General features: G+C 34.6%; 1 protein-coding gene across 3 annotated transcripts in view; it reads left to right on the forward strand.

Moving 5' to 3' along the window:
- Window positions 1-24,057, forward strand: part of OLA1 (Obg like ATPase 1) — a 184,066-nt gene that overhangs the window by 130,067 nt on the left and 29,942 nt on the right. For all 3 annotated transcript variants that reach the window (XM_032755341.2, XM_032755340.2, XM_058441004.1), the window contains 2 exons: window positions 2,218-2,298; window positions 2,613-2,710. In XM_032755341.2, the coding sequence (XP_032611232.1) occupies window positions 2,218-2,298; window positions 2,613-2,710 (179 nt within the window). The remainder of the gene's footprint in view (window positions 1-2,217; window positions 2,299-2,612; window positions 2,711-24,057) is intronic.

Here is a 24,057-nt window from a genome sequence, read left to right on the forward strand (position 1 = left end):
TTTCTCTAAAAATATTTGAATGTGGCTTTAAGGAATACTATGCTGTTCGAGAACTTTGATTATAAGTGAATTCTATTTAATTAAAACTTGACTGCAAAAAATTTTTTGAGTGCTCCTAATTTGTAATATAATTTGTAATGTGAGAAAAAACAAATGCCAAAATGCTTTCGTGATAAGATTTCTATATCTGAAGTAATGGTCCAGTTAATTTAAAATGAAAGAGAAATACTGAAATTCCTTCACTGGTGATCAGCACTTATTGAGGCTCTGAGGTTTTGTAAAAATGTTTATAGTTACAGAAGTATTTTATACTTTTTATATGATTAAAATTTAATTTCTTCCCCTATTTTTTGTTTGGCTTTCTTTTGTCTGTTTTCTTTCTTTAATTGAAAAAACTAATGGAACCAAATATAAGATGGTACCACTGTTTTTTCTTTCTTTTGTATAATCTTGTTGCGTGTCTCTACATAAGCTGTTCTGGCCACTCATCATAGTAACCAGCTGGGCCATTTCACCTGCTGGAGCCATTAAAGAGGACTCTCTCCCCCTAGATTAATCCCCTCCGACATTAGTTTTTTGCACTGACAACTAGAGCAGGCATTCAGAATTTGCAGGTGGCCAGTGTGACGCACATAATTGCCTACAATTTTAGGCAATGAATAAAAATGGTCTACATTACTTGTCAAAGGTTGTATATGCAGTGCCAAGTGAGATCTATGGGAAGCCTTTTAGGGTTTAAAGAACAGTTAATAGCAAGGCTGCACAGGGCTTTTTTAATCATAATGCATTTGTAATATAGCACTTTGATCTTCTCCTTGTAGGAAATGGTGTTACATTAGCCACTTTTAAACATTTATGAGTGAAATTCAGTTATAGAAGAGTAAAAGTGATTATTCTTAAGCAGAACATGTTAGATTTCATTAAAAGTTTTAAGCTTGCCCCTTCCTTGTTAAAATCTGTGGGAAGTCCTTTGCCTGGAGGGTCTCAAATCAGGATCTAAGGATATAAGGCTTTTTCCTTATTTTTCCTGTTGGTAACAGCAAGATTTGGAAGGAAGGTATACTAAATATTGAGATAATTTATACAAATGGATATTTAAAGAAGAATAACTGATTATGGTAAAGTAAAATACATTGAAAAAAAATCCAGGAAATTGATTACTAATAATTGTGTTACAATAAATTTTGAGAAATGCATATTTAAAACATATCCATAAATTATCTTTAATAACAACAACAGAAACCCAGATGACTCTCAAATGCACTTCTTCTGGAAGAGCTAAATTTGACCTTTCAGACCCCAGAGCCTTTTATTAACACCTGCCTGTAAGGAGAACCTTGCCACACGCAGCTTTTAGATTCAGAACCACAAAACTGATGAGGAAAGGCTTGAAGGGTTCAGTTTGTGTCACTTGCTGTTTGCCGTTTCCATTTCACAGATGATTAATCTTTCTGTGAAGAAAGGCCAGAGAAACAAAGCACATTGGGCTCTTCCTGCAGTTACTCCTTCTGAATGCACACTAGCTTGCTAACTAAAAGGCCTTTAGATTTCCAGCAGAGAGAGATGTTCTGAAAGTGAATGCAGCTGGTTGGAGGTCACCAGTGCAGGGCTCTTGCCATTGTGTAATGGAGGCTTTGGCAGGTTGGGGGGGTGGGGGAGTTGGGGGTATTGGGGGTGCGGCTGCGGGAGAAGTGGGCAGGGAGAAGGTGTTGGCAAAAAATTAATTTAAAATAAAAAGGGATTTGGTCAGTTGATTTAATATTTTGGAGGCTGGATCATCGATAATAGGCTCAATTTTGTCTTGTTTGTTTTTCTTCTCAGGGGAAAAATATAATTTAGTCTTTCTTCAGTATATCCCCTCACTCCATTTTCTAATAGCATGTTTGTCTTCTATATGGCATCACTAGGTAATATTGAAATGGTAGTAACTCTTGTATTTAGTCTTTGATGTAATTGAATTGTCTGGACATTTTTTCAGGCTGTTACTAATTTTTGCTAATATTGTCCATTTTATACATTAAAAATTTAATGCCACAATGTTTTATTAGTGTTTGGTTTTTAAATGAGATATTGAAAATAATTATTTGTGTGACCTAGCCCCCTTTCATTAAAACAATCTATTTTTATTTTGAAAATTTGAAAACTTTTTATTTTAATATTTAGTATCTAAATGTTTAGTTATTCATATATATTTACCTTTTTCTCAATCGTGTGTAGGATATAATGTGCAAAGTAAAATCCTGGGTTATAGATCAAAAGAAACCTGTTCGCTTCTATCATGATTGGAATGACAAAGAGGTAAGTTATAAATATCATGCCATCTATTACTGCCTTTGCTTTGATTTGCTAGGGAACAAATTAGAGCTGTCATTATTTTACACTACCATTATATCTAAATTTTTATTTGTCAGTGATTGCTTATTCCTGGGCTTGTTATTTTTTTCTTTTCCCCCATTCATGATATTTCATAACCACTAATCTTTTGGAAACAAGAATTATAAAAATGAAAATGCCTACTTGTTTTAAGGAATGTTTACTTTCACATTCTTCAGTGATTTACTCCATATTTACCAAACTTTTAAAAGGGATTCTTTCTCCATCTCCCACTTTAGATTGAAGTGTTGAATAAACACTTATTTTTGACTTCAAAACCAATGGTCTACTTGGTTAATCTTTCTGAAAAAGACTACATTAGAAAGAAAAACAAATGGTAAGTTTTTCCTCACCAGATGTACCCAGATACATCATCTCTGTACACACACAAACACACACCCACATACATGTACTTAACGGCAATGTTTAATTTTAATATTTTTCTCCTTATTATTAAAAAGTTTAAAATGAATGAGAAAGCTGTGCTTGGTATTTACCTTCACAGATGAGTCTTCTAATTGACTTATAGTTAGAGAACTTAAGAAAAACTGAATTAAATAAGCAATATCGAATTATATATATTTACTTATCAAATGTAAGTTTATTAGACATTATTATTTCCATTGCAAAATGAGAATAAATGTAGTCACAACAATAAAACTTCTTACACTAGGAATTTCTAGCTGTGTTGATATTATAAGTGACTTTAAAATACCCGCTTGGCGTTGTAGCTGGGCATGAATTTTAAAATCTAAATTGAATGCTTAAAAACAAAAAAAAAGGCTGTATGTGGGGAAAGACCAGTACCTGTTTCAAATGCTTTAAAAGTACATCGAAGTAAAAACTATGCATTCATGTACTGATTGTCATTTTTGGCATGTAACCAAAATGTACAAGATTTGTTACTATCACTGATAACTTCAGAAAATTATATGTTCATGTACCTGTGGGCATGTCCACATTTGGCATACCACTCACTTTGACTTGCCTCACTGGACTCTTAAGTATTTTATACTATTGAGCCATACAAACAAATCAAAACTATCCAAAGCAAAATATCTGAATTCTCCTAAAATATATTGTCTGTTTCTCCCTGTACTTCATTAAGTACTTAGATGCACATGGTTTCAATTTTCCATTAAAAATTCTCATTTCCATATGATATCAAAGAGTGAGAAGGCTTTAAACTGAAAAATAAACATTCATAGACTGGAAGCCAAAACAATAATTAATGTCAGATGGTTAACTCCAATAAATCATTAGAATAAATTCTGTGAAATTACTGCAACTAAAAATGCCCTGTTGATATTACTATAAGACATTTTGTGTTCCTGATAGGAAGCTGAATTTAGCCTCTTTTTTGGTAATGTTCTAAAAAGCATGAATTTAACATGAAGATTTCATTCAGGCTGGTCAGTATCCTCCATCAGGTAATTAACTTTAAAATAATCAGTTCTGTCTCCTTTCAAATTCTTATGAATTTGATGATTAATGTGTTAAAAATTGTTACCTTTAGGAATGAATTTTAAAATTTATTACTTGACCTCAGTTAGTAAATCTTCTCATTGTGGTATGAATGGTAAGGTTTCTTGAGGCTCTGTGAAACAATACAGACATCAAAGTTTACATGAAAAGGGATGAGTCAGTTTCCTTGCCCAAAGGGGCTTCTCACACCTGTATTTGGATGATTACAGGTAGAACTCCCTGGCTCTAATTGTATAGTAAATACCATTTCCCAGACCCTAATGGTAGACAGACTGCTTAGGAGACGCCAGTCTGTGATTTAGCTGTCGCCAGACACCCCATGTTTTTTGTGAGACCAGTTGTGATGATGATATGGTTATAGGCAATTGAAAGTAAACTCTTGTCTAAATAGCAAATTTTAATTTATAATAATGTAGAGGTATGAATGATCCTATTTTATAAAACCAAATCTTAATAGGTTTTATGTATAACTAATGATCTGGTTTGGGGTTGGTGTGTGTATGTCTTGGGGGGAGGGTTGGGAGGGATCCAGATCTTGTGGAAGTTAGTATAATTGTAGCTGAAAGATCAAAGACTGGGTAACTGAGTGATGTTCCAGAAGAGAATTTACCACATAGCCATTTTCTGTACAGTTTCTGCCGCCTGCTGTTCCTATTTTCCCTCAAGCTAGCCATTGACTACCCCCTGTGCATCCCTGCTCGTAAAAAATGATTGAGGAAGTATTTGTCATGTATTTATGAGTGGGAAATATTGTGTGATAGGGAATGGCATCTACTGGAGCCAGAAAGATTGCCATTTTCCTTTCATTCAGCCACTCTGCTACAGCTTTAAATCCTCTGTTTATGCAACATAGCCTTTGTATTAAAGTGCAGAATAAATTTTTATTATGAAGGATATGAACACTAGGTTTTCATCATTTATAACACTGAAAGCAGATGTAAATAGTTAAAATCCATTTTAACTACTAAATCCTTTTAATTGTGTTAGCATCTTGTTTTTTGGTAATGTTTACATCTAAGCTCCATTTGCATTATTAGTTGCTTCTTTAGCAAAATAAAAAGCTTTTATTTTTTAAGATTAATATGTAATGTTACTATAGCAAATAAGACTGATGCAGGAAACAGTAATAAATACTTTCATGGGTCTTTTAGCTCTGGAAAGCTATTTTAAACCATCAAGAAAGAGGAGAGGAGAGGTTTGTGACTTTGTCCACAAGAGGAGACTAAAACTGTTGTTATTTTAGCAGGTCACCATTTCAGAAGTATTGAACACTTTACTTACTGAAGTTCACCCTAAATGTAAATGGTAATGTGTTATTTTTCAACCCCAGAAAAGAAGGAAGCATTTTGAAAGATAAGTCTATTGTGTTATTGAGTAGCTATATTGACCTTTTGTAAGATGCAAAAACTGGAATGGCTGCAAGCATTAGTCATTGAATTAGTCATTTCATTGATTTATGACTAAAGACCTAGCCCCTGAAGAGAAGCTGACATGGCAGCCGGGTTGGTTGCAGTTGTGTTATGATCAAATGACAGTAATCAAGATGTTGTAAGTGAATCCACAAGCCATTTTTTATTATTACAAATTGCTGTTTCTTGAATGAATAAAACTATATAGAAGTTTTTGTTGTTTTTGGTGAGCACAAGCATTTTTGAACACTTGAGGTTTTCATTTTCTAAACACGATCAGCTGTTACTTATAACTAAGATTATACTATACGCGGTATTAATTTTCATTTGAGATTGCTTACTGAGTCATGGTGTCAAGCAGGTACAGGACATTAGAACTGTCAAACTACTGCTTAATTAGGGTTTAAATTTCAATCTTTGCACCCTTGCTGCTCTGTTAGTAGAATATGCCATCCAATTATGAAATCAGTAGAACAAACTAATTTTAGATATTTTTTACACCTACCAGCCATCAATTATGTTTCATTTTTGTGATCCTACCTTTCTTGAAACTATTAATAAAGGATAATTATATTTTATTATTTATTATACTACATATTTATGTTCAACTGGAAAATATAACTAAACTTTTAGATATGCAGAGTGTGTGTGTGTGTGTGTGTGTGTGTGTGTGTGTGTGTGTGTGTGTTATACACACATTTTCATATGCCCTGGTGGGCTTGTAGTCATTTAACATTACCTTTTGGGTAATATTATATGAGTCAGTTAATCTGAGTGATGAAATTGATTCAAGATAGGTAGACAAATACTTGGAAAGTCTTTTAAGTCGTTTAATAATGAAGGGCAATGTGTCAAGTTCACTAAATGCATTTTAAATAGAAAAATGTTTTATTATTCTTATTTTACCATGATTCAGTTCCTTCCCCTTTCCCATCTTTGTGTGTTCATTAGTTTTCCACATAATTTGTACACAACAACTAAAAATAGTTTGGGAATACTATACATTATGTGCTTGGTTTGGGGGGAATCATGGAATAAATATATTTCCTTGATTTCTTGAGCTGCCTATAAAAATTACAGCTACTATATCTCAGCAGGTATATATGTAGGTGGAAGTGTGTATATTTTTGACACACAGTTTCCTATTTCTGTATGTGTGCATATATATACAAACACATGTATGCATATAAATATAAAAAACTTTCTGTAGAACTATTGTAGGAGGTCATCAGTTTCTGACAAGATCATTTAAGCTAGAAATATAACACAGACATTCTGCTTTGGAAAGATTACTTTGTATTATGATAAAGCTTATTATTAACAGTGTTATTTATGCTATGAATTAGGATTTCAAATAATTTTTGGTGAATGAATTTTGTGGAATTATTTCTTTCTCTGATCAGAATCTTTAGAATTAAAAAGAATATGATAAAGAAAAATGATCTTTTTATTACAGGAGATGGAAGGCTGAAAGAAGTGGGGATGGGGAAAAACCTTTGCCCATTCAGGAATCTTTTTTTTTTTTTTTTGATCAAATGTACTTTTGCATTTGAATATATTTTTACATGAAATAATATTTGTGAATTCCTATTTGGTTTTCATTAAATGGGTTTTGAATATTCTTTCAACAATTTCATATTCTTATCAAGAGGTAACAATGCAGTAGTGCACTTCTGGTTTCTTATGAAAGAGATAATTATATACGAAGGCAATTTTTTTATATGAACATAATGCTACTGACCCTATGCATATTAGGAATTTCCCTTGGCCTGTTTGTATTTTTTGCAATACTATTTATAGCCAATGATTTCTATTTGCCAGATGGTTCACTGAATTTAAGAAAGTGATACATTTGGGAGTGCCCGTTGTAATCTTCATTAGCACCATCTGCTGACTTACTGATTTGTGAGTGATGTAATTTATCAAATATGTCAGGACTTTCATCTTTTTCAAACTAGCTGAAGAATTTCACTCCACATAAACAGGAGAAGTTTTATAAAATTTGTTCTAGCTTCCACAGATTAAAAGGTTTATAAGTACTTTTTAAAAAATAAGTGTTCCTTAGGATTCTGTTATGTGAAATTAAAATATATATTCCCTATACATGTACACACATCTATGATCTAGGAAATGAAATATAAAGTTTGGTTTATAGCTATACAGTGTTCTTCAAATTACAAATGATTCATCTACACAAAGAATTTCTTTGCTTCCCTACCCTACTCACTTTGTTGAATAATTCAAAAACAATCCTCTTAAAAATCTGCACTAGAGATTAAGGATCTCTGAGTCATATTTTGTTACCAAAACACTGAGTTGGGATGAGCTACACTCTTACAACTGGAGTTGATATGGTTTGGATTTGTGTCCCTGCCCGAATCTCATGTTGAATTATAATCCCCAGTGTTGGAGGAGGGGCCTGGTAGGAGACAATTGGACTGCAGGGATGGACTTCCTTCTTGCTGTTCTCGTGATAATGAGTGAGTTCTCATGAGATCTGGTTGTTTAAAAGTGTATAGCACCTACCCCTTTGCTCTCTTCCTCCTTCTCCGGCTGTGCCTGCTTCCTCTTTACCTTTGCCATGATTGGAAGTTTCCTGAGGCCTCCCCAGCCATGCCTCACAGCCTGCAGAACCGTGAGCCAATTAGACCTCTTTTCTTTATAAATTACCCAGTCTCAGGTATCTCTTTATAGCAATGTGAGAATGGACTAATACAGGAGTTTAGTAGTTGGTGAAGAAGGTAGAGGAAAATTTTGAAGCTCAGAAATCTTAGGACTGTTGGGAGTGGGAAATATAGGGCAGGACCTCGGGAAGGATTTAGAATGGAGGTTCAGGATAGTTTGTAGGATTTGAATAACAGGTTTTCCTGGGAGAAGGGTGGAGAAAAGGTGAACAATGTCAGTGTTTTACAGCCTAATATGTCCTGCTTGTGTGGGACAGGAGGAGCATTATTTGTCTCTACCGTTCTTTCCTGTGCAGCATGTTCCCCAGACACAGCATCTACCTTTGGATTTAATGCTGTAGTGTAACTGTTTGATGAGTTAAATAGACTTGAAGGCTAGCCCAAAATGTTAGGTACCATTAATAATATTGTTTCTATAAGGAAAACGAATCCTAAAAAACTGGAGAATATGGTCTATTTGTAACCTAGGGAGTAGATACTGTCAAGGAGTTGGTGTGTTAAGAATACTACTTTAGAATTTGAAATACAAGTGCTATGGTCTTTATTTGCTACTATAAGTAGCTCTTTGAACTTGGCCATTTAAATTACTTAGCCTTTCATGTAGAAGGTAATTCATTGAGATTGTTTATATAAAATGTGTTCTGTATAAATAATGTTTCCCAAATTTAGTTATAGCTCAAAAAGTATTCAATAATAGAAAAAAGACTTGTTTTGGCCTTGTGAATGCATCTTTTGGATACATTACCTCGGTTTTTATTTCTGTTATTGGATTAAGGAACAAAATTTATTACATGTATAAATATAACAGTGAGACTCCCATGATATCACTGCCATGTTCTCTACAAGCCCATCCCCTCTTTCAGGTTGGGCCCTATAACTTCACCATTTGCAGCTTAGAAGATTTTATTGTCACCTTTGGCTTCCATTAGAGTAAATCATTCTTTGTTTACATTGTTACAATATGTACAGTCTTTATGTAAAATCATGTTACAGTAGCATGATTTTTGAAAGAAAATTGTTTATTCTTTAAAAAACCTTTTAAAACAGTTTCATTGTGATTTCCTATATCTCAGTCTCTCTGAGTATGAATGTATGTATGTATATGTTGGGGGTGAGGCAGTGCAAGTTAGTAAAGAATTAAAGATCATCTCTAAGTTTCCCTTCCAGGGCTAGAATTTTATGATTTTAATGAAGTGTAATGAATTCATGAAGAAAAGATGCCCGTGCAAATATCTAGGTTTGCCATGGTAACTTTTCCTAATTGTGTACAGAGCATTCCTGAGGTTGCAGCCCAATTTAAGAGCAACTTTTCTGGACTGGATTACAGATAAGACCTGATCTTTTTTCCTACTCTCATTCCCTCTTCCATATCTCAGGCCCTTGAAAATAAGCCTTTTCTGCGTCTCACCATGTTTCTTCCCATCTTTCGTCATAGTGGGCAGCTGTTGCTTTGGTTAGAATAAGAGCAAAGTGAATTGGCATATCTGTATTTGAGATCAGTAACATTACTTAAACTATTACATTCCTTTATTCTAAATTGACCTAGAAAGCATTTCCCATCAAAAATATTAGAATGTGAGACTCACCCTCAAAAGCCTATTTAATTCACAATATAGTAGAAATAAAACAATTTGAGAAATATGTTTGTATCTGTGACCATTTTTACCACCAGTTTTAAAATTCTGCTTTTTAAAAATGTGTTTTAAAATAACCGACTTATGAACTTTGCATATACTCCTATTTATATAAGGCTGGGACCGCACATTGCTGTACAATCTATCTTTTTAATGCTTTACATCAAGAAAAGCAAAACTTGATAAAAAACTGTCATAAATGCAAATTTCAAATTTATGTTCCTTTTGAAGACTGTGAGCTCATTGAGAAGGTGGGTACTGTTTTCTTTTTCCTTTTTAAGCAAATAATTATTAAGAATTATTAAGCCCTTCTGTGTGTCATGTTATCTTAGGTGGTGAACAGAAAAAGCCCTTTCTCCTGGAGGACTTACAGTCTCATGGAGTAATAGACATCCAACAAACAGACATTTAATATAATGCAGGGAATGATTAGGACCGTGAATAAAAACAAAGCAGAGTAAGAGGAAACTGTTTTAGTTAGGGCGGCTGCGGAAGACCTTATGAAATAAGGATACATGCATGCCATGAGAGAATCCATGGAAAGCTCAGTCCAGGGAGAGGAAACTGCAAGTACAAAGGCTCTGAGGTAGCTAGATGGAATAAAACAGAATACGAGTTATAGGAATAGAAGTTAGAGAAGGAAACAGGAGTCAGTTGATGTAGAGCATAATGGGCCATCAAAAAGGAATAAAATGTGAAGACAACTACTTGAAAAGAACTTACATGTTTTTATTTAAGTACATTCCATTGAAACATTTTAAACATGTTCTAAATGTGTTCTAAAATTTTATTTGGGTTTTAAGAATAACCATCATGTATTTTCTAGTTTGCTTTCATTGATTTCTTATAGTCCAGAAATATTTTTGATTGCTAAATGTTTTAAACAGCCTTTAAAGTAATAATTGCAATTTATTTCAAATTTCATCTTTCCTTTTCCATGCTCGTCTAGTGACTTGTTGATTCATGGTACCAATTATGAAGCACTTTTTAAAAACCCCTCGATGTATGACTTCAAAGAAGTAGATTGAACTTTATTAAGAAATAACAGCAGCCAACATTTGTCCAGAGCCTTATGGTGTTTCAGCTTTTTTATTTCATTTGATCCTCAAATTCCGAGATGGCCCTCATTACACTGTTACATTGGTCTTGAATTGAATGTTTACTAAAATGAAGCATTTTTTTCCTTTTCTTTTTTTTTCAGAGACAGGGTCTCACTCTCTTGCCCAGGCTGGAGTGCAGTGGTGCAATCACAGCTCACTGCAGTCTGGACCTCCCTGACAGGCGCAGGCCACCACACCTGGCTAATTTTTGTATTTTTTGTAAGAGTCAGGGTTTCCCATGTTGCCCAGGCTGCTCTAGAACTCCTTGGCTCAAGCGATCAACTTGCCTTGGCTTCTCAAAGTGCTGAGATTACAGGTGTGAACCACTATACCTGGCCAAAATGAAGCATTTGCATCATTGGAATAAGAGTTCTGCATATTAGTTTAGGAATGGATTACTCCAACAGAGAGAGAAATAAGCTTTGTCTTTCCATTAGCAAAGATTTAGCAGTGCCTTTTCAGTACTTTAAATATTTGTGATTGAAATCAAGGGGTAGTCATCAGTATTCCTGGGTGATAATCAGCATTTTCCTTAGAGATTCTTTTAAAAGAATGTATTATGGGCTGTGGAAAATGTTGTTGGATTTAATCCATTTTGAAATTTAAAAGGAAAAGATCAAATAGCATCTGTTCATTGGTAATCATTTTTAGCCTTTTTAAATGAAATTTTAGAAGATTTTCCCCAGGAACATATATGGATGTCCAACATGAAGGTCACTAGCAGTTTTCAAACATGACTTTTAAGTTTTGTCATTTTTCTTTTGTATGTCCTGCTTCCCTCCTTCCTCCATTTAATATAATTGATTTAGCTTTTTTTTTTTTTTTGAGGCGGAGTCTCGCTCTGTCGCCCAGGCTTGAGTGCAGTGACGCGATCTTGGCTCACTGCAAGCTCCGCCTCCCGGGTTCACGCCATTCTCCTGTCTCAGCCTTCCCAGTAGCTGGGACTACAGGCACCCGCCACCAGGCCGGCTAATTTTTTTTTTTTTTTGTATTTTTAGTAGAGACGGGGTTTCACCGTGTTAGCCAGGATGGGCTTGATCTCCTGACCTCGTGATCCGCCCGTCTCGGCCTCCCAAAGTGCTGGGAGTACAGGCATGAGCCACCGCGCCCGGCCGATTTAGCTTTTCTTATACCAAACTAAAAGACATACATAGCAAACCATTATTTATTGTTGAGTTCCTGCTATGTGATGGGCATTCTGAGCTTGGAAATTGCTGAGATGTATGATATTATACTTACCAAGCAGATATTATCATGCCCATTTTATAGATAGGGCAGGTGGTTGGAAAGATTATAAAACATGCCCAAGTTCTTGGAGCAGGTAAGTGGTAGAAATAGATGCATTTGACCTGAATGCGACTGTTCCACACAGGATGACTGACAGCTAAGTGACAGTACAAGATATGTTTGTGAATCTCCAGAAATCTTTGAAAATATCACGTTAGCAACCTTAGCATTTTGCTTTGTTTTATCTCAGAAAGTTTAATCTCCATCTAATTGTTTAGTTAATAAACTAAATTAGGATTTTAGTTAAAAAGAACAATCCTCAAGACAACATTTGTGGGTGTTTTTTTTAGGATAATAAGCATTTGCTGCTGCTGTTTTTGCCTTGTCTCGTAATTTTATTAACTATTTAATAACTTATTGTTAAGAGGCAACAGCAATATATTTTAGTACCCACCTTAGCTTGCATTTTTAAGCAATATCATGTATAAAAATTTTGGTGGAGAAAATACAATGGCTCTTATTGAAACCGAAATTAAAAATTATATGAAATTGCCAAGTCTAAAATAGTGGTACAGAATAAACCCCCCAAAAACATACCTGTAACCACAGATTGGTTTTTATATATTGATATGATAAACAGGACTTACCTTTTTCTGTTATAGCAGACCATAATTTGTTAAAAATAATTCTTCGACTGGGCACAGTGGCTTAAGCCTGTAATCCCAGCACTTTGGGAGGTCGAGAAGGGTGGATCACCTGAGGTCAGGAGTTCGAGACCAACCTGACCAACATGGTGAAAACCCATCTCTACTTAAAAAATAGAAAAAATTAGCTGGGCTTGGTGGCGGGCACCTGTAATCACAGCTACTGGGGAGGCTGAGGCAGGAGAATCGCTTGAGCCTGGGAGACGGAGGTTGCAGTGAGTCAAGATCATGCCATTGTACTCCAGCCTGGCCAACAAGAGTGAAACTCCATCTCAAAAATAGTAATAATAATAATTCTTCAGTGATGGGGTGAGGGAGTTGATGTTAAATAAATAGGGAAATGAGAGAATATCACATGTGTTAGTTTGTTTTCTGCTGCTGTAACAGATACCACAGACTAGGTAATTTATGAAGAAGAGAAATTTATTTGGTTCATGGTTCTGGAGCCCAGGAAGCCTGAGAGTATGTCACTGGCATCTTCTGAGGGTCATCCCATGGCAGAAGAGCAGAAGGCAGAAACAAGTGGGAGACAGAGAGCAAAGTGGGTCAAACTCTTTATCAGGGATCCACTCCTGAAATAACTAACCTACTCCCATGATTACAGCATTAATCGCTTCATAAGGGGTGAGCCCTCATGACCTAGCCACCTCTTAAAGGTCCCACTTCCCAATCCCATTGCATTGGGGGATTAAGCTTCCTAACACATGAACCTTGGGGGGCACATTCACACCACAGCACTATAAGGTAGAGCAATGGCAGATAATTTGTATGCCTAATGTTGTATTTGTAGTAGTGGTCATTCAGTCAACACTTCATAGTTGACCTTATGCCAGTTATATTTAAGATTCCCAACAAGCTTGTAAAGTAGGTGCCATTATTACCCACATTTTAAGGAAATGAAAAGCAAGTATGGAGAGATTAAGGTACTTGGCCAAAGTTACATAACCAGTCAGTGGTGCCAACATTCAATTGTAAGCAGTTCATCTGCAGAGCTCATGTCCCTCACTAACTGCGAAGCCATAGTATCTCAGCATTGGGGCATTGGTGATGCTGGAAAGGCAGACAAGGCCTGAGAAATATGTCATATACTAGTCGCATTTCCTATTACTGTGAATTTCATTTAGGTAAGGTTTTGTTGTTAGACAGTTCATGCACTATAAAATTTGAGACTAAAAATTCATTATAACCTAATTAGAAAATGCCAACTGAGAGTGGTATTTTTAAAAAAATTGTACCTAAAATTGTATCTTTAATTTTATGGACTTATCTCTAAAAACTATTTTCCAATTTAATAGCCATTGTAGGGACAGTACATAAAACAGTTTATATATTTTTCTATTGAAAATACATATTATTGCTACTTTTCTCAAGAAAACTACTTTCTTCAACCACTTTTCTTATTTGTGTTTGTTTTTAACCATGTACTGATTTATTCTGTTTCCTTGCATTTTCACTAACTTGGATTTGTTTTTGAGAACTACTTTGGGAGTAGGGAAGTGTGTGAGAGTGTGCGTGTTTGTACATGTCTCCTTTATTAGCTGAAATACAAATGGATGATTTGTATAATGTTCTGGTTTAGTACTATATTAGTGCATAGCAATATAATGAACATTGTATATGTATATGTATATGTATATGTGTATGTATATGTACATCCAGGTCGGGCAAAACTAATGACTACCATTTGTTGAGCATCTATTATATGCTGGACTTTGGGGTGTTTACATATGTTCTATCATTTCGTTTAATCCCCATAACAACCTTGGAAGGCAAATTTCTATCCATTTACTAATGAGAACCTAAGGCTCAGAGAAGTGAAGTAAGAAACCTAGTTAAATATTTTGGAAATTTCTTGTAGCTCAAATTCATGAGAGAAAGTATAAAACGTTTTATGCATTTATAGCATGCTTTTCATGCAACAAAAGTAGACAAAGAGTTTTTTGTGTTGTTTGTATCCTAGTGAAAATTACACAGAAACTTATACCTATCGGAGAACAAACATAATTGCAATATTTTGTATAAGCATGACTCAAGATTGGTTGGTTGGTTGCCTTATAGCCCTTGGTTTCCTCACCTGTCAGAGAGAGTAATGATTTTCTTATAGAATTATGAGAATTAAATAAAATGTTACATATATTAAATGAAATTATCCTGTGGCAGAAATTATTCTGTGTCAGATCCGTTTGACTTGAAATATAATTTATTTAATTCTCATAATTCTAAGAGAAAAGCATATGTATGTGTATGAACATAGATAGATTGACAGTTAATTGGCTAGTTCCTGGCAGTTGTAATTACATAATAAACTCTCTTAACTGAGTCCTCCTTATATAAAACGTTGCAATTAGGCCAAGTGCAGTGGCTCACTCCTGTAATCTTAGTGCTTTGGGAGACCGAGGCAGGAGGATCATTTGAGGCCAGGATTTCGAGACCAGCCTAAGCAATATAGGTACATCCTACGTCTACAAAAAATAAAAACATTAGCCAGGCACAGTGGCGTGCGCCTATAGTCCCAGCTACTCAGGAGGCTGAGGCGGGAAGATCAATTGAGCCCAGGAATTCAAGACCAGCCTGAGTAATATAGTGGGACCCTGCCTCTACAGAAATTAAAGAGAAATTAGCCTTTTGTGATGGCCTGCACCTGTAGTCCCAGCTATGTGGGAGGCTGAGGTGGAAGGATTGCTTGAGCCCAAGAATTCGAGGCTGCAGTAAGCTTTGATTGTGCCAGTGTACTCCAGCCTGGGTGACAGAGTGACACCCTGTCTCAAAAAAAAATTGGCCGGGCACGGTGTCTCACATCTGTAATACCAGCATTTTAGGAGGCCAAGGCGGGCACATCACTTGAGACCACGAATTCAAGACCAGCCTGGGCAACATGTTGAAACTCGTCTCTACTAAAAATACAAAAAAAAAAAAAAATCCGAGCGTGGTGGCACATGCCTGTAATCCCAGCTACCTGCGAGTCTGAAACATGAGAGAATCATTTGAACTTGGGAGGTGGAGGTTGCAGTGAGCGGAGATGGAACCCAAAAGGCAGAGATTGCAGTGAGCCAAGTGAGCCGCGCCACTGCACTCCAGACTGGGTGACAGAGCAAGACTTTGTCTCAAAAAAAAAAAAAAAAAAAAAATCCTTAGCAAACTAACACAGGGATAGAAAACTGAATACCAGATGTTCTCACTTATAAGTGGGAGCTAAATGATGAGAACTTATGAACACAAAGAAGGAAACAATAGACACTGGGGTCTACTTGAGGGAAGAGGGTGGGAAGAGAGAGAGGAGCAGAAAGGATAACTATTGGTTACTGAGCTTAATACCTGGGTGATAGGTACAAAAAAACCCTGTGACGTGTTTATGTAACAAACCTTCACATGTACCCCCAAACCTAAAATAAAAATTTTGTTAACTGTCATCATATTTTAGGACTGGAAGATAAAAATGGGTGATAATGCTTTTATTATTTAAAAGTGTTTTTTTTTCGTGAGTCTTATTTTGAAAAATTATACAGAATAGTTTGCATGGCATATTCCTTGCATCGTAGAACTTGCTCTGCTTCAGGCCAAGTTGAAATGGAGACAGAAAAGAAAGAGACCAAGAAAGAGGATATGGAGAATATCAACCATTTGTTTCCTTTCCTGTATTCAAAGACAAACATCTTAGTTGTGTGGATCTCTTGAAATTAGTACTTGTAAAAGTTTTTAAATGTTACTAGAATACACTATTAAAGCCGTATCTGGTTGAAATTTTCTGATTAAGCACAATTAAATAATTGTTTCAGCAATTACACAGTTCATGATTATGGTGTTTGATGGGACATTATTTTTTTTTAATCTGTTATTAAGTAAAATATGTATTGGTGGCCAAGTATAAGTTTTAGTACAACTTGCTATATCTTGGACATTTTGCATATATAGCATAAAGACCAGTGGAGTAGACTGGGAAGTTCTGTCGGCTTCATAATTTTGGAAAACAGAAAAAAAAGAAAAAATGCTGATTAAACATTCTTAGCCATAAGAAGATATGTGAGTGTGGCTTAGCTAATAATACCTACTTTCTTACTATGTATCGCTTAATGAACTTTTTTTGCTATGAAATATTTAATAGTTACGCATTTGCTATTTTATAGTTATTTCACTGCCCTATTAACATCAAGGGTTACTGATTGTTGTATTAGTAGTTCCTGACAAATAGAAATTATTTGATATTCTAAGCCATTTCTGACAGAAGATATAAAGTTTTGACAAACACGTATGGCACAGCAAGTGTCCAATTCTAAAGAGCAAAATAAATGCAAACCACCATTATGGTGAACACAAACAGCCTGAAAGCAAGTTATCAGTAAGCAAATAATTGTTGAACTGTTATGAATGGAATAGGATGTTGAAATAGGGCATGATTGGCTGATGTTACATATGTCCTTGATTACCTTCCTTGTGCTTTTATCCTAATAAGTGACATTCTTTGTATTCCCTTGGATGGCTAGACAGTCTGACACTGAAGAAGAATAAATATTGCATGTGGTACACATTAAGCTGTCATCCAAGACAGCATTTATAAAAAGTAACTGGAGAAATTCATAAGAAATTCTGCACTGCTCCAGTTTCCTGGCTCCAGTCATAATTGTCAAAGTTCTTGACACATTCAGGTCTTCAGAAATGATTTAGGTTTACAGTGGTTTGGTGTATGAATAATTATTATGGATTTGAGTTCTCATATTGCCTTTGGATGTTAATGTTAGTTACCAAAATGTTATATTTTATGATAATTTTTATTTTAAGAGATGTCTCTATATTGATAATTGTGACATATCTTCTATCTTACAGACTTTCATCAAAGGCTTTTAGACAATTCATGTAATTGAAAGGAAGAACAGGAGTTTTTAAATGCTTACATTATCTTTAATCTGTTGGAAAATATTGCTTGCTTGTGTTTAGTGCTAGCAAACAATTTTGAAAATAAGTATTTTTATTTTTCTTCCCTAGCAACATTGGAAAGCCTTCAAACAGTCTAAATGAATACCATTTTAAAACTATTTCCAAAAAAACCAAATCACTGATGTTTCATTTTAAAATATTGTACGTTTTTATTCACATACTTTTGTTATTTTAACATAGTTCTTTGAGGCAAGGCAGTATTTTATTCGTTGCAGTCACTATTTTCTCTTAAAATTTCCTTTCAAAGGATGATAGGTAGAAATTTTGAAAAGAGATAATATTGTACTACAATAAGCATACCTAAATAAAGAAGCAAATTATGAATGTAAATTTAGACAGCATATTTTAAGCCCCTCTATCTTTCTTTAAAACACCTCCCTTTTTTATCCTATCTATATGGTATATAATATCTGAAGGATGCCCCGTCCAAATTATTGTTATATTTTTATAATCTGACACAATTATCCTAAACCATTTGCAATTAAGCAATTCATATTCTCATTCTATAATCTAATCAAGAATATAGTATATTCTATCAGCTGATGACTTCCAAAATATGATTAAGTATCAGAATGATTTAGGATCCAATACAAATATGAAAATAATTAAGTTCCAAATTCTCAGCCCCTGTTTTAGGGGAACGAGAGGCCAGTCAGGGTTTCTGTGACAACTGTATTTTATGTTGGTTTTAAAATTTATATTATTAATTTGGGGAAATGTTTTTAGGATACTGTCTTTGCTTTGAAATCTAAACCATCCATTTAGATTGAAGAAACTTTTCTCCAAGTATAACACTACTCGAATGTTACCTATAGCTTTTAACTCTCTAGGCCACTACAGAGCACAAAATATTTGCCCAACTGGTAAATTGAACTGTAAGTCCCACTGCGGGAAATTGCTTTGCTGTGCTCCAAACAGCAGTTATCTTAGTAATTGTACCTGAATTCTTTGTGGCTAATAGAGCGTGGACGTCCATTTTACAAACAGAAAATTATTTCTCTTAAATACTTTTAATTAGAAAGTACCCAAAAAAATGTGAGTCAGTAGACAAGAGTGAGGCATTAAACCACATCATTTTTAATTGTTAATGCAGAAAAGTGAAATCCTTTTTTCCTTTTAGTGTAAAACTGTACATAACCGACATTTCACATTCTAAACTGGAGCTCCCAACAAGGAGCTTATCAGAGCAAATTGTCTAGTCCATCCCCTTCCTCACTCAAAACCTAATGACCCTTTATCATCATGGTTTAGATTGCTGGACACAGATGTGAGAAAATACAAGTAATCTACAGGTAACTACAGTAGCTGCACTGATGTTCTCAGAGAACTGACTGCTGGGAAGATAAAGAGCCTCCCACAGAGTCTGTGACTTTCCAGTAGCAAAGCACATCATGAGCTGATACATGAAGTTTTATTTGCTAAAGATTCACAATAAGATGCATTAGAACATTCAGCAGGGACTCTTTTTAGATGAGCACAGAAATTCTGGAGGGTGATTAGTTGATGCACCAGTGCATAGCAGCACACTAAAATAAGAATAGTTCAACAATAATTCTATCTATGGACACCAAAGATTATGGCCACAATGCAGCATTATTATTGACTTCTTTTCTTGATATTTATGTAATCTACTAGACTCTAATCACTTTCTCTTCACAAACGGCTGAACTTCTTGCTGAAAACAGTTTGGTTATGGTTTTTAATATGAAAGCAGAACAGCAAGTTCTCAAACTTTAATACTAAATTGCATTTCAAAGGACTTGTTTGTGGCCAGGTGCTCTGCTTTTGTTAGCTGCTTAGATTCTGATCAGTGAGGTAAACTCATTTATCTATTTGCATGCAATTGAGTAATTTACCATGAAAAGAATGATCGGGTTTTGGATAAAGGTACTGCACCTGTAGCTTAAGTTTTGTAATTGTTGGTTTGACTATTATTTGCAATGATCATAGTTTCATACTGCTTTAGAAAACGACAATACAAAATATATTTGCTTGTTTATATATGAGATGTTTTGTTTTTAGTTAATGAATTTGGTTTAAGTTTACTAGATTGGGATAAATCAGTATGAATTAGATTGTCTGAACTTCAGGTGTGTATTTCTTTTTAAAAACAATTTGTGATATTTTTAAAAAGCAAATTAATTTTGTTTCTGTAAAACACTATAACTACTAGATTAGGAATAGTGATATTGCTTTCATATGTCCTCAAATGATTTTTAGAAATTACCATTTTAATAGCTGAAAGATAAAGATAATTTTCAACAACAAGTATTGGTTAAGCAGTTGACAGCCAACAAAAAGAGATACTGAGATATTTGATTCATTCTTGTATAGTTGTGTGTGTGTGTACCTAGCTTAATTGTTGCCATTTATGGAAAATATTGAAATGCTCAGAAAGTTAGAGAAGATACTGGTTAAGTCTTTTTGGCTAGGTTCGTATTCATTTTTGCTTCAAGAATATTATAATGTACTTTTAAAAACAGTCCTTTGCAATTGGAGCACCAAAATTATATCAAATACACCTGCAATCTTAAAGAATTAATTTAATATTAAGCTTCTAGTATAGAATAACCAGTGAGAAAAGTAAACTTATCAGCAAACAGATTATCTATAAGTACTGCTGTTCATTAGAATCCTTATTATTCTTCTGATAGCAGTTAGGGTCACTCTTTTTGGAGATTTTCTGTCAGTGAAGATTTTCAGTTTACCCTGACATATTTGAAATATTCGTAGTTGTATGGCATAGATTAATCTAGAAAACAGAACATTGAAGAATTGTTTGAGGTGGTGTTATACATTAATTCTGTTTTTAGTTTGCTATAAGATCTAAAGAAAAAACTATATTTGTTTTCATTTAGCAGCAAATAGGAAACACAGAACTCAAAATTCTACAAAGTACATTTTCTTGCCATCTTCATATTTAAAAGGAAAGAAACCAGAGGATCATGTGCAGTATAAGATTGTTTTGCATTTCTGTTTTTACATCACCAGATTAAGTATAATGAAACCCATCTGCAAATTGTAGGAACTACTCATTGATTTTTCTCAAGGACTGTAGTGTAGTTTTTCCCTTCTTTTTCTTCTGCCTTTTTTTTTCTATTTCAACAAGATATACATAAAATTAAAAACCTTGTCTGTTATAAAGTTTTGTTTGAGCCTTTTAAACTGAGTGATTAGCAGAAATAATGACCCTGTCAGCCTTAATCACATTAAAATGTGGTTAACATCATTTAATTTTTTCCACTTAATATGCAAAAATTTCCAGTAGATTTGCAGTGAAGGCCATTGAAATTCCATTAGAACAAGAATAAAAATTTCAGGCATCATTTATTCAGAGAAGGAATAAAGGTCTCGATTGAGAACTGCTGAATCTTTCTATTAGAGACACTATGAATCATTACATTGAATTGTACCTATGTTTCAATAGACCTGTGTGTCTGGCTTTTCAAGTGGTTGAAAATCATGTGTTTTTATCATTTTTCATCAGGAGAAATAAACCAGAATTGCATAATTATTTTATAAATATTTAAAAGACTACTAAACAGTTTTTGTGCTGCTTCAAACTGCTTAAATTTTAAGTAGAAAGTTGGTTGTACTCTAGAAACAGGTTAATGAAAGATTTATTTTAAAACATGGAAAAAACTGCATAACCATCCCACAAAATGGACAGATTGTATTTTAAGTAGTTATGCTGGTATATACCAACAAAGAAATTAAGAACCAAGTGACGCTAGCTCTTTCCCAAAATTCATAGCTTATCGTTTGTCAAGCTTCAACTGCTATGTTATGCTGCATTAGCTATGTATGAATTACAACCAAAGAATATTCTACTCTTTCTAGTATTTATTCTTTTATGATCATTTCAATATTTAATTGTTGTAATGTGTTCTTAGAATTAAAAAGTAGGAAAAGCTTAATGTTATTTTAAGCAGTGCCTACCATTTATACTTTCTTTGTCATGTGCACATTTGCCGGCATCCTGAAAACTTAACATTGTGTGGAATGCTTTTCCCCCATTTTAAAAAAGACAAAAGTGTTACTGTATATACCTGATAAGCAGAAATGGCTCTCTGGAACCATTCTTATCCTTCGGGTAATTAAGTAATTATATAGTGTTGTGGGTTTTTTTTTTTAATTTGTATTTTGTTCCTGAACCATTTGGACCCATTATATAATTACACCGTGTGTACTTTGTAGTAAAAATACCATTGGAAAATTCATCAGGGAAAGTAGTCTCTGCATATGCTCTTCACAATATATAAATTTCTCCATCCTCCTGTTTCTATGTCTACAGAAATCTCAGAGTATTTAATGGTCTGCTTTACCCATACCACTTCCCCCAACCATGGTTGACTCTGTGCTTCCACAGAAACACCTCGTGTGACTGCCTTGTCTAGAATAACGCCCCCAGACTCCCTTTTGTTCTCTATCATAGCATCATGTTTCTTTCCTTCGGAGCACTTATCACAAGCTGTATCATCTTAGTTACTTGTCTCTTGTTTTTGTTTTGTTTGTTTTTTGTCTTGTAAGAATTTAAATTCCATGAGAATAAGGACCATGCATGTTTTGTTCATTTTGTATTTCCAATGCTTGGCACTGGACTCAGTAAATATTGTTGATTGATCAAATAGCTGGCTGGATGAAATCCATTGAATTTATCCCCTTGTTCAACACTGACTTTTAGTCTTCATTAATAAACTATTTGGATGATTTGAAGTCAATCTATTCTGGTTAGATACATCTACCGTTTAGAGCACAGGTGGATAGGCTGTGTATGCCAGGGTTAGCACATACTGTCTATAATGGATCAGGATATTTTTGTCTAGGACCACACAGTCTCTGTTGTAGCTACTCAACTTTGTCATTGTAATGCAAAAGCAGCCATAGACAATAGTGTAAACAGATGGGCATGTCGTTGTTTGAATAGAATTTTATTTATGGACACTGAAATTTGAGTTTTATGTAATTTCACTGTCACAAAATATTTTTCTTTTAAGTCATTTAAAAACATACAAGCCATTCACTGCACAAAAATGTATGCAGTGATTTGCTTAACCCCCAGTTATGCTATTAGCCAAATACACATGATACAAATGTACACATGATTATATATCTCCATTCATCTCCTGAAGTAGTTCATCTCTCTCTCCTGCATCATCAGTTCTTCCTCCCTCAGTGGATGTTCCCCAGTAGCATATAAACATGATGTTATTTCTCCAATCTTAGAACAACAACATATTTTGACCCTGCTTGCCTTTCACACTACTGCTCATTTCTCTCCTTCCTCCTTGAAAGTGGCATATTACTCGTTGTCACTTGGGCCTCCATAAAAAGCTCAGCAGACTTCTATGTACAAATGAAGGAAAAAATATCATTTGAAAAGTATAGCTCTCAATTCACAAATTGAGTTTTTGAAAATAAACAGGCAACTTGATACAATAGGAAGATCAGGAACTTTGAAGTTAGATGGGCTTGAATCCTGCATTTACCACTGTAGACAAATGATACCAATCTCAAATCATTAAGTAGTAAATGAAATTGCATATGTAAAATGCCTGTCAGTTTCTTCTTTCCCTTTCAAAAACATATGGCTGTATAGCACTATATGTTTTGTTATTACTCTGCAGATTTCTCTTATTCGAAGGAAAGCTAGTCTGGAAAGTAGATCATGATTAATGTTCTTCCTCAAAACAATATGACCTTCATTTTGGGGGTGATGGTCTTGAATGGAGAAAGAGCACTTTCATTCTATGTGCTTTTCTCTTTCTGTCTCTTTCTCTCTCAGAATAAACCAAACTTAGAAACTTCATGACACCCTCTTCTGCTTGGCTTTTGGGTGACAGGCTTATTAGCCTTTCATTTCTAATCTCGTCTCTACTGAGTTTTCTCTGTCTGCCATGACTCTTCCCTAGGGATTAGTAATTGTGGAATTCTGTTAACTTTTTTCACTTGCCTTCTGTGCTTATGCCTCAGCTGTAGCTTGTGTGCTGTTGGTTCTCACACTTTAGTGTGCATTAGAATCATCTGGAGGCTTTATTAAAACAGACTGCGGGACCTCACCTTCCGAGTTTCTGATTCAGATGGGCCTGACAGTGGTCCGGCGTGCTCCCAGGTGATATTGATGTTGCTGACACTTGGATGATACTTTGAGAAGAATTGCTCTCTGCTAATGACTTATAAACCTAGCCTTAGTTTCTCCTCTTTGCCCTTTTCAAGTTTCATTATTCCTGATTGTCAACAAGAAATCTTCATTTGAATATTCTCTTATCGTACCAAATGTAAGATATATAAAACTAAACTCCCTATTTTTTCTATAGTAATATCCACAATGGAGTCTACTTTCGGACTTTCCCGTCTTTGTTAGTATTGGCACCCTCTGAATCATTTAGGCTTGGGCTCTTCAGATCATTTTAACATATCTTCTTCTATATGTGATATTCAGTTAATCAAGTTTCATGTTTTTTTCTTCTAAATCTCACCTTTATTCATCTCTTCCTCTTCAGTTACAC

Source organism: Hylobates moloch, unplaced genomic scaffold, assembly GCF_009828535.3.
Source record: "Hylobates moloch isolate HMO894 unplaced genomic scaffold, HMol_V3 SCAFFOLD_1, whole genome shotgun sequence".
Taxonomy (NCBI): Eukaryota; Metazoa; Chordata; class Mammalia; order Primates; family Hylobatidae; genus Hylobates; species Hylobates moloch.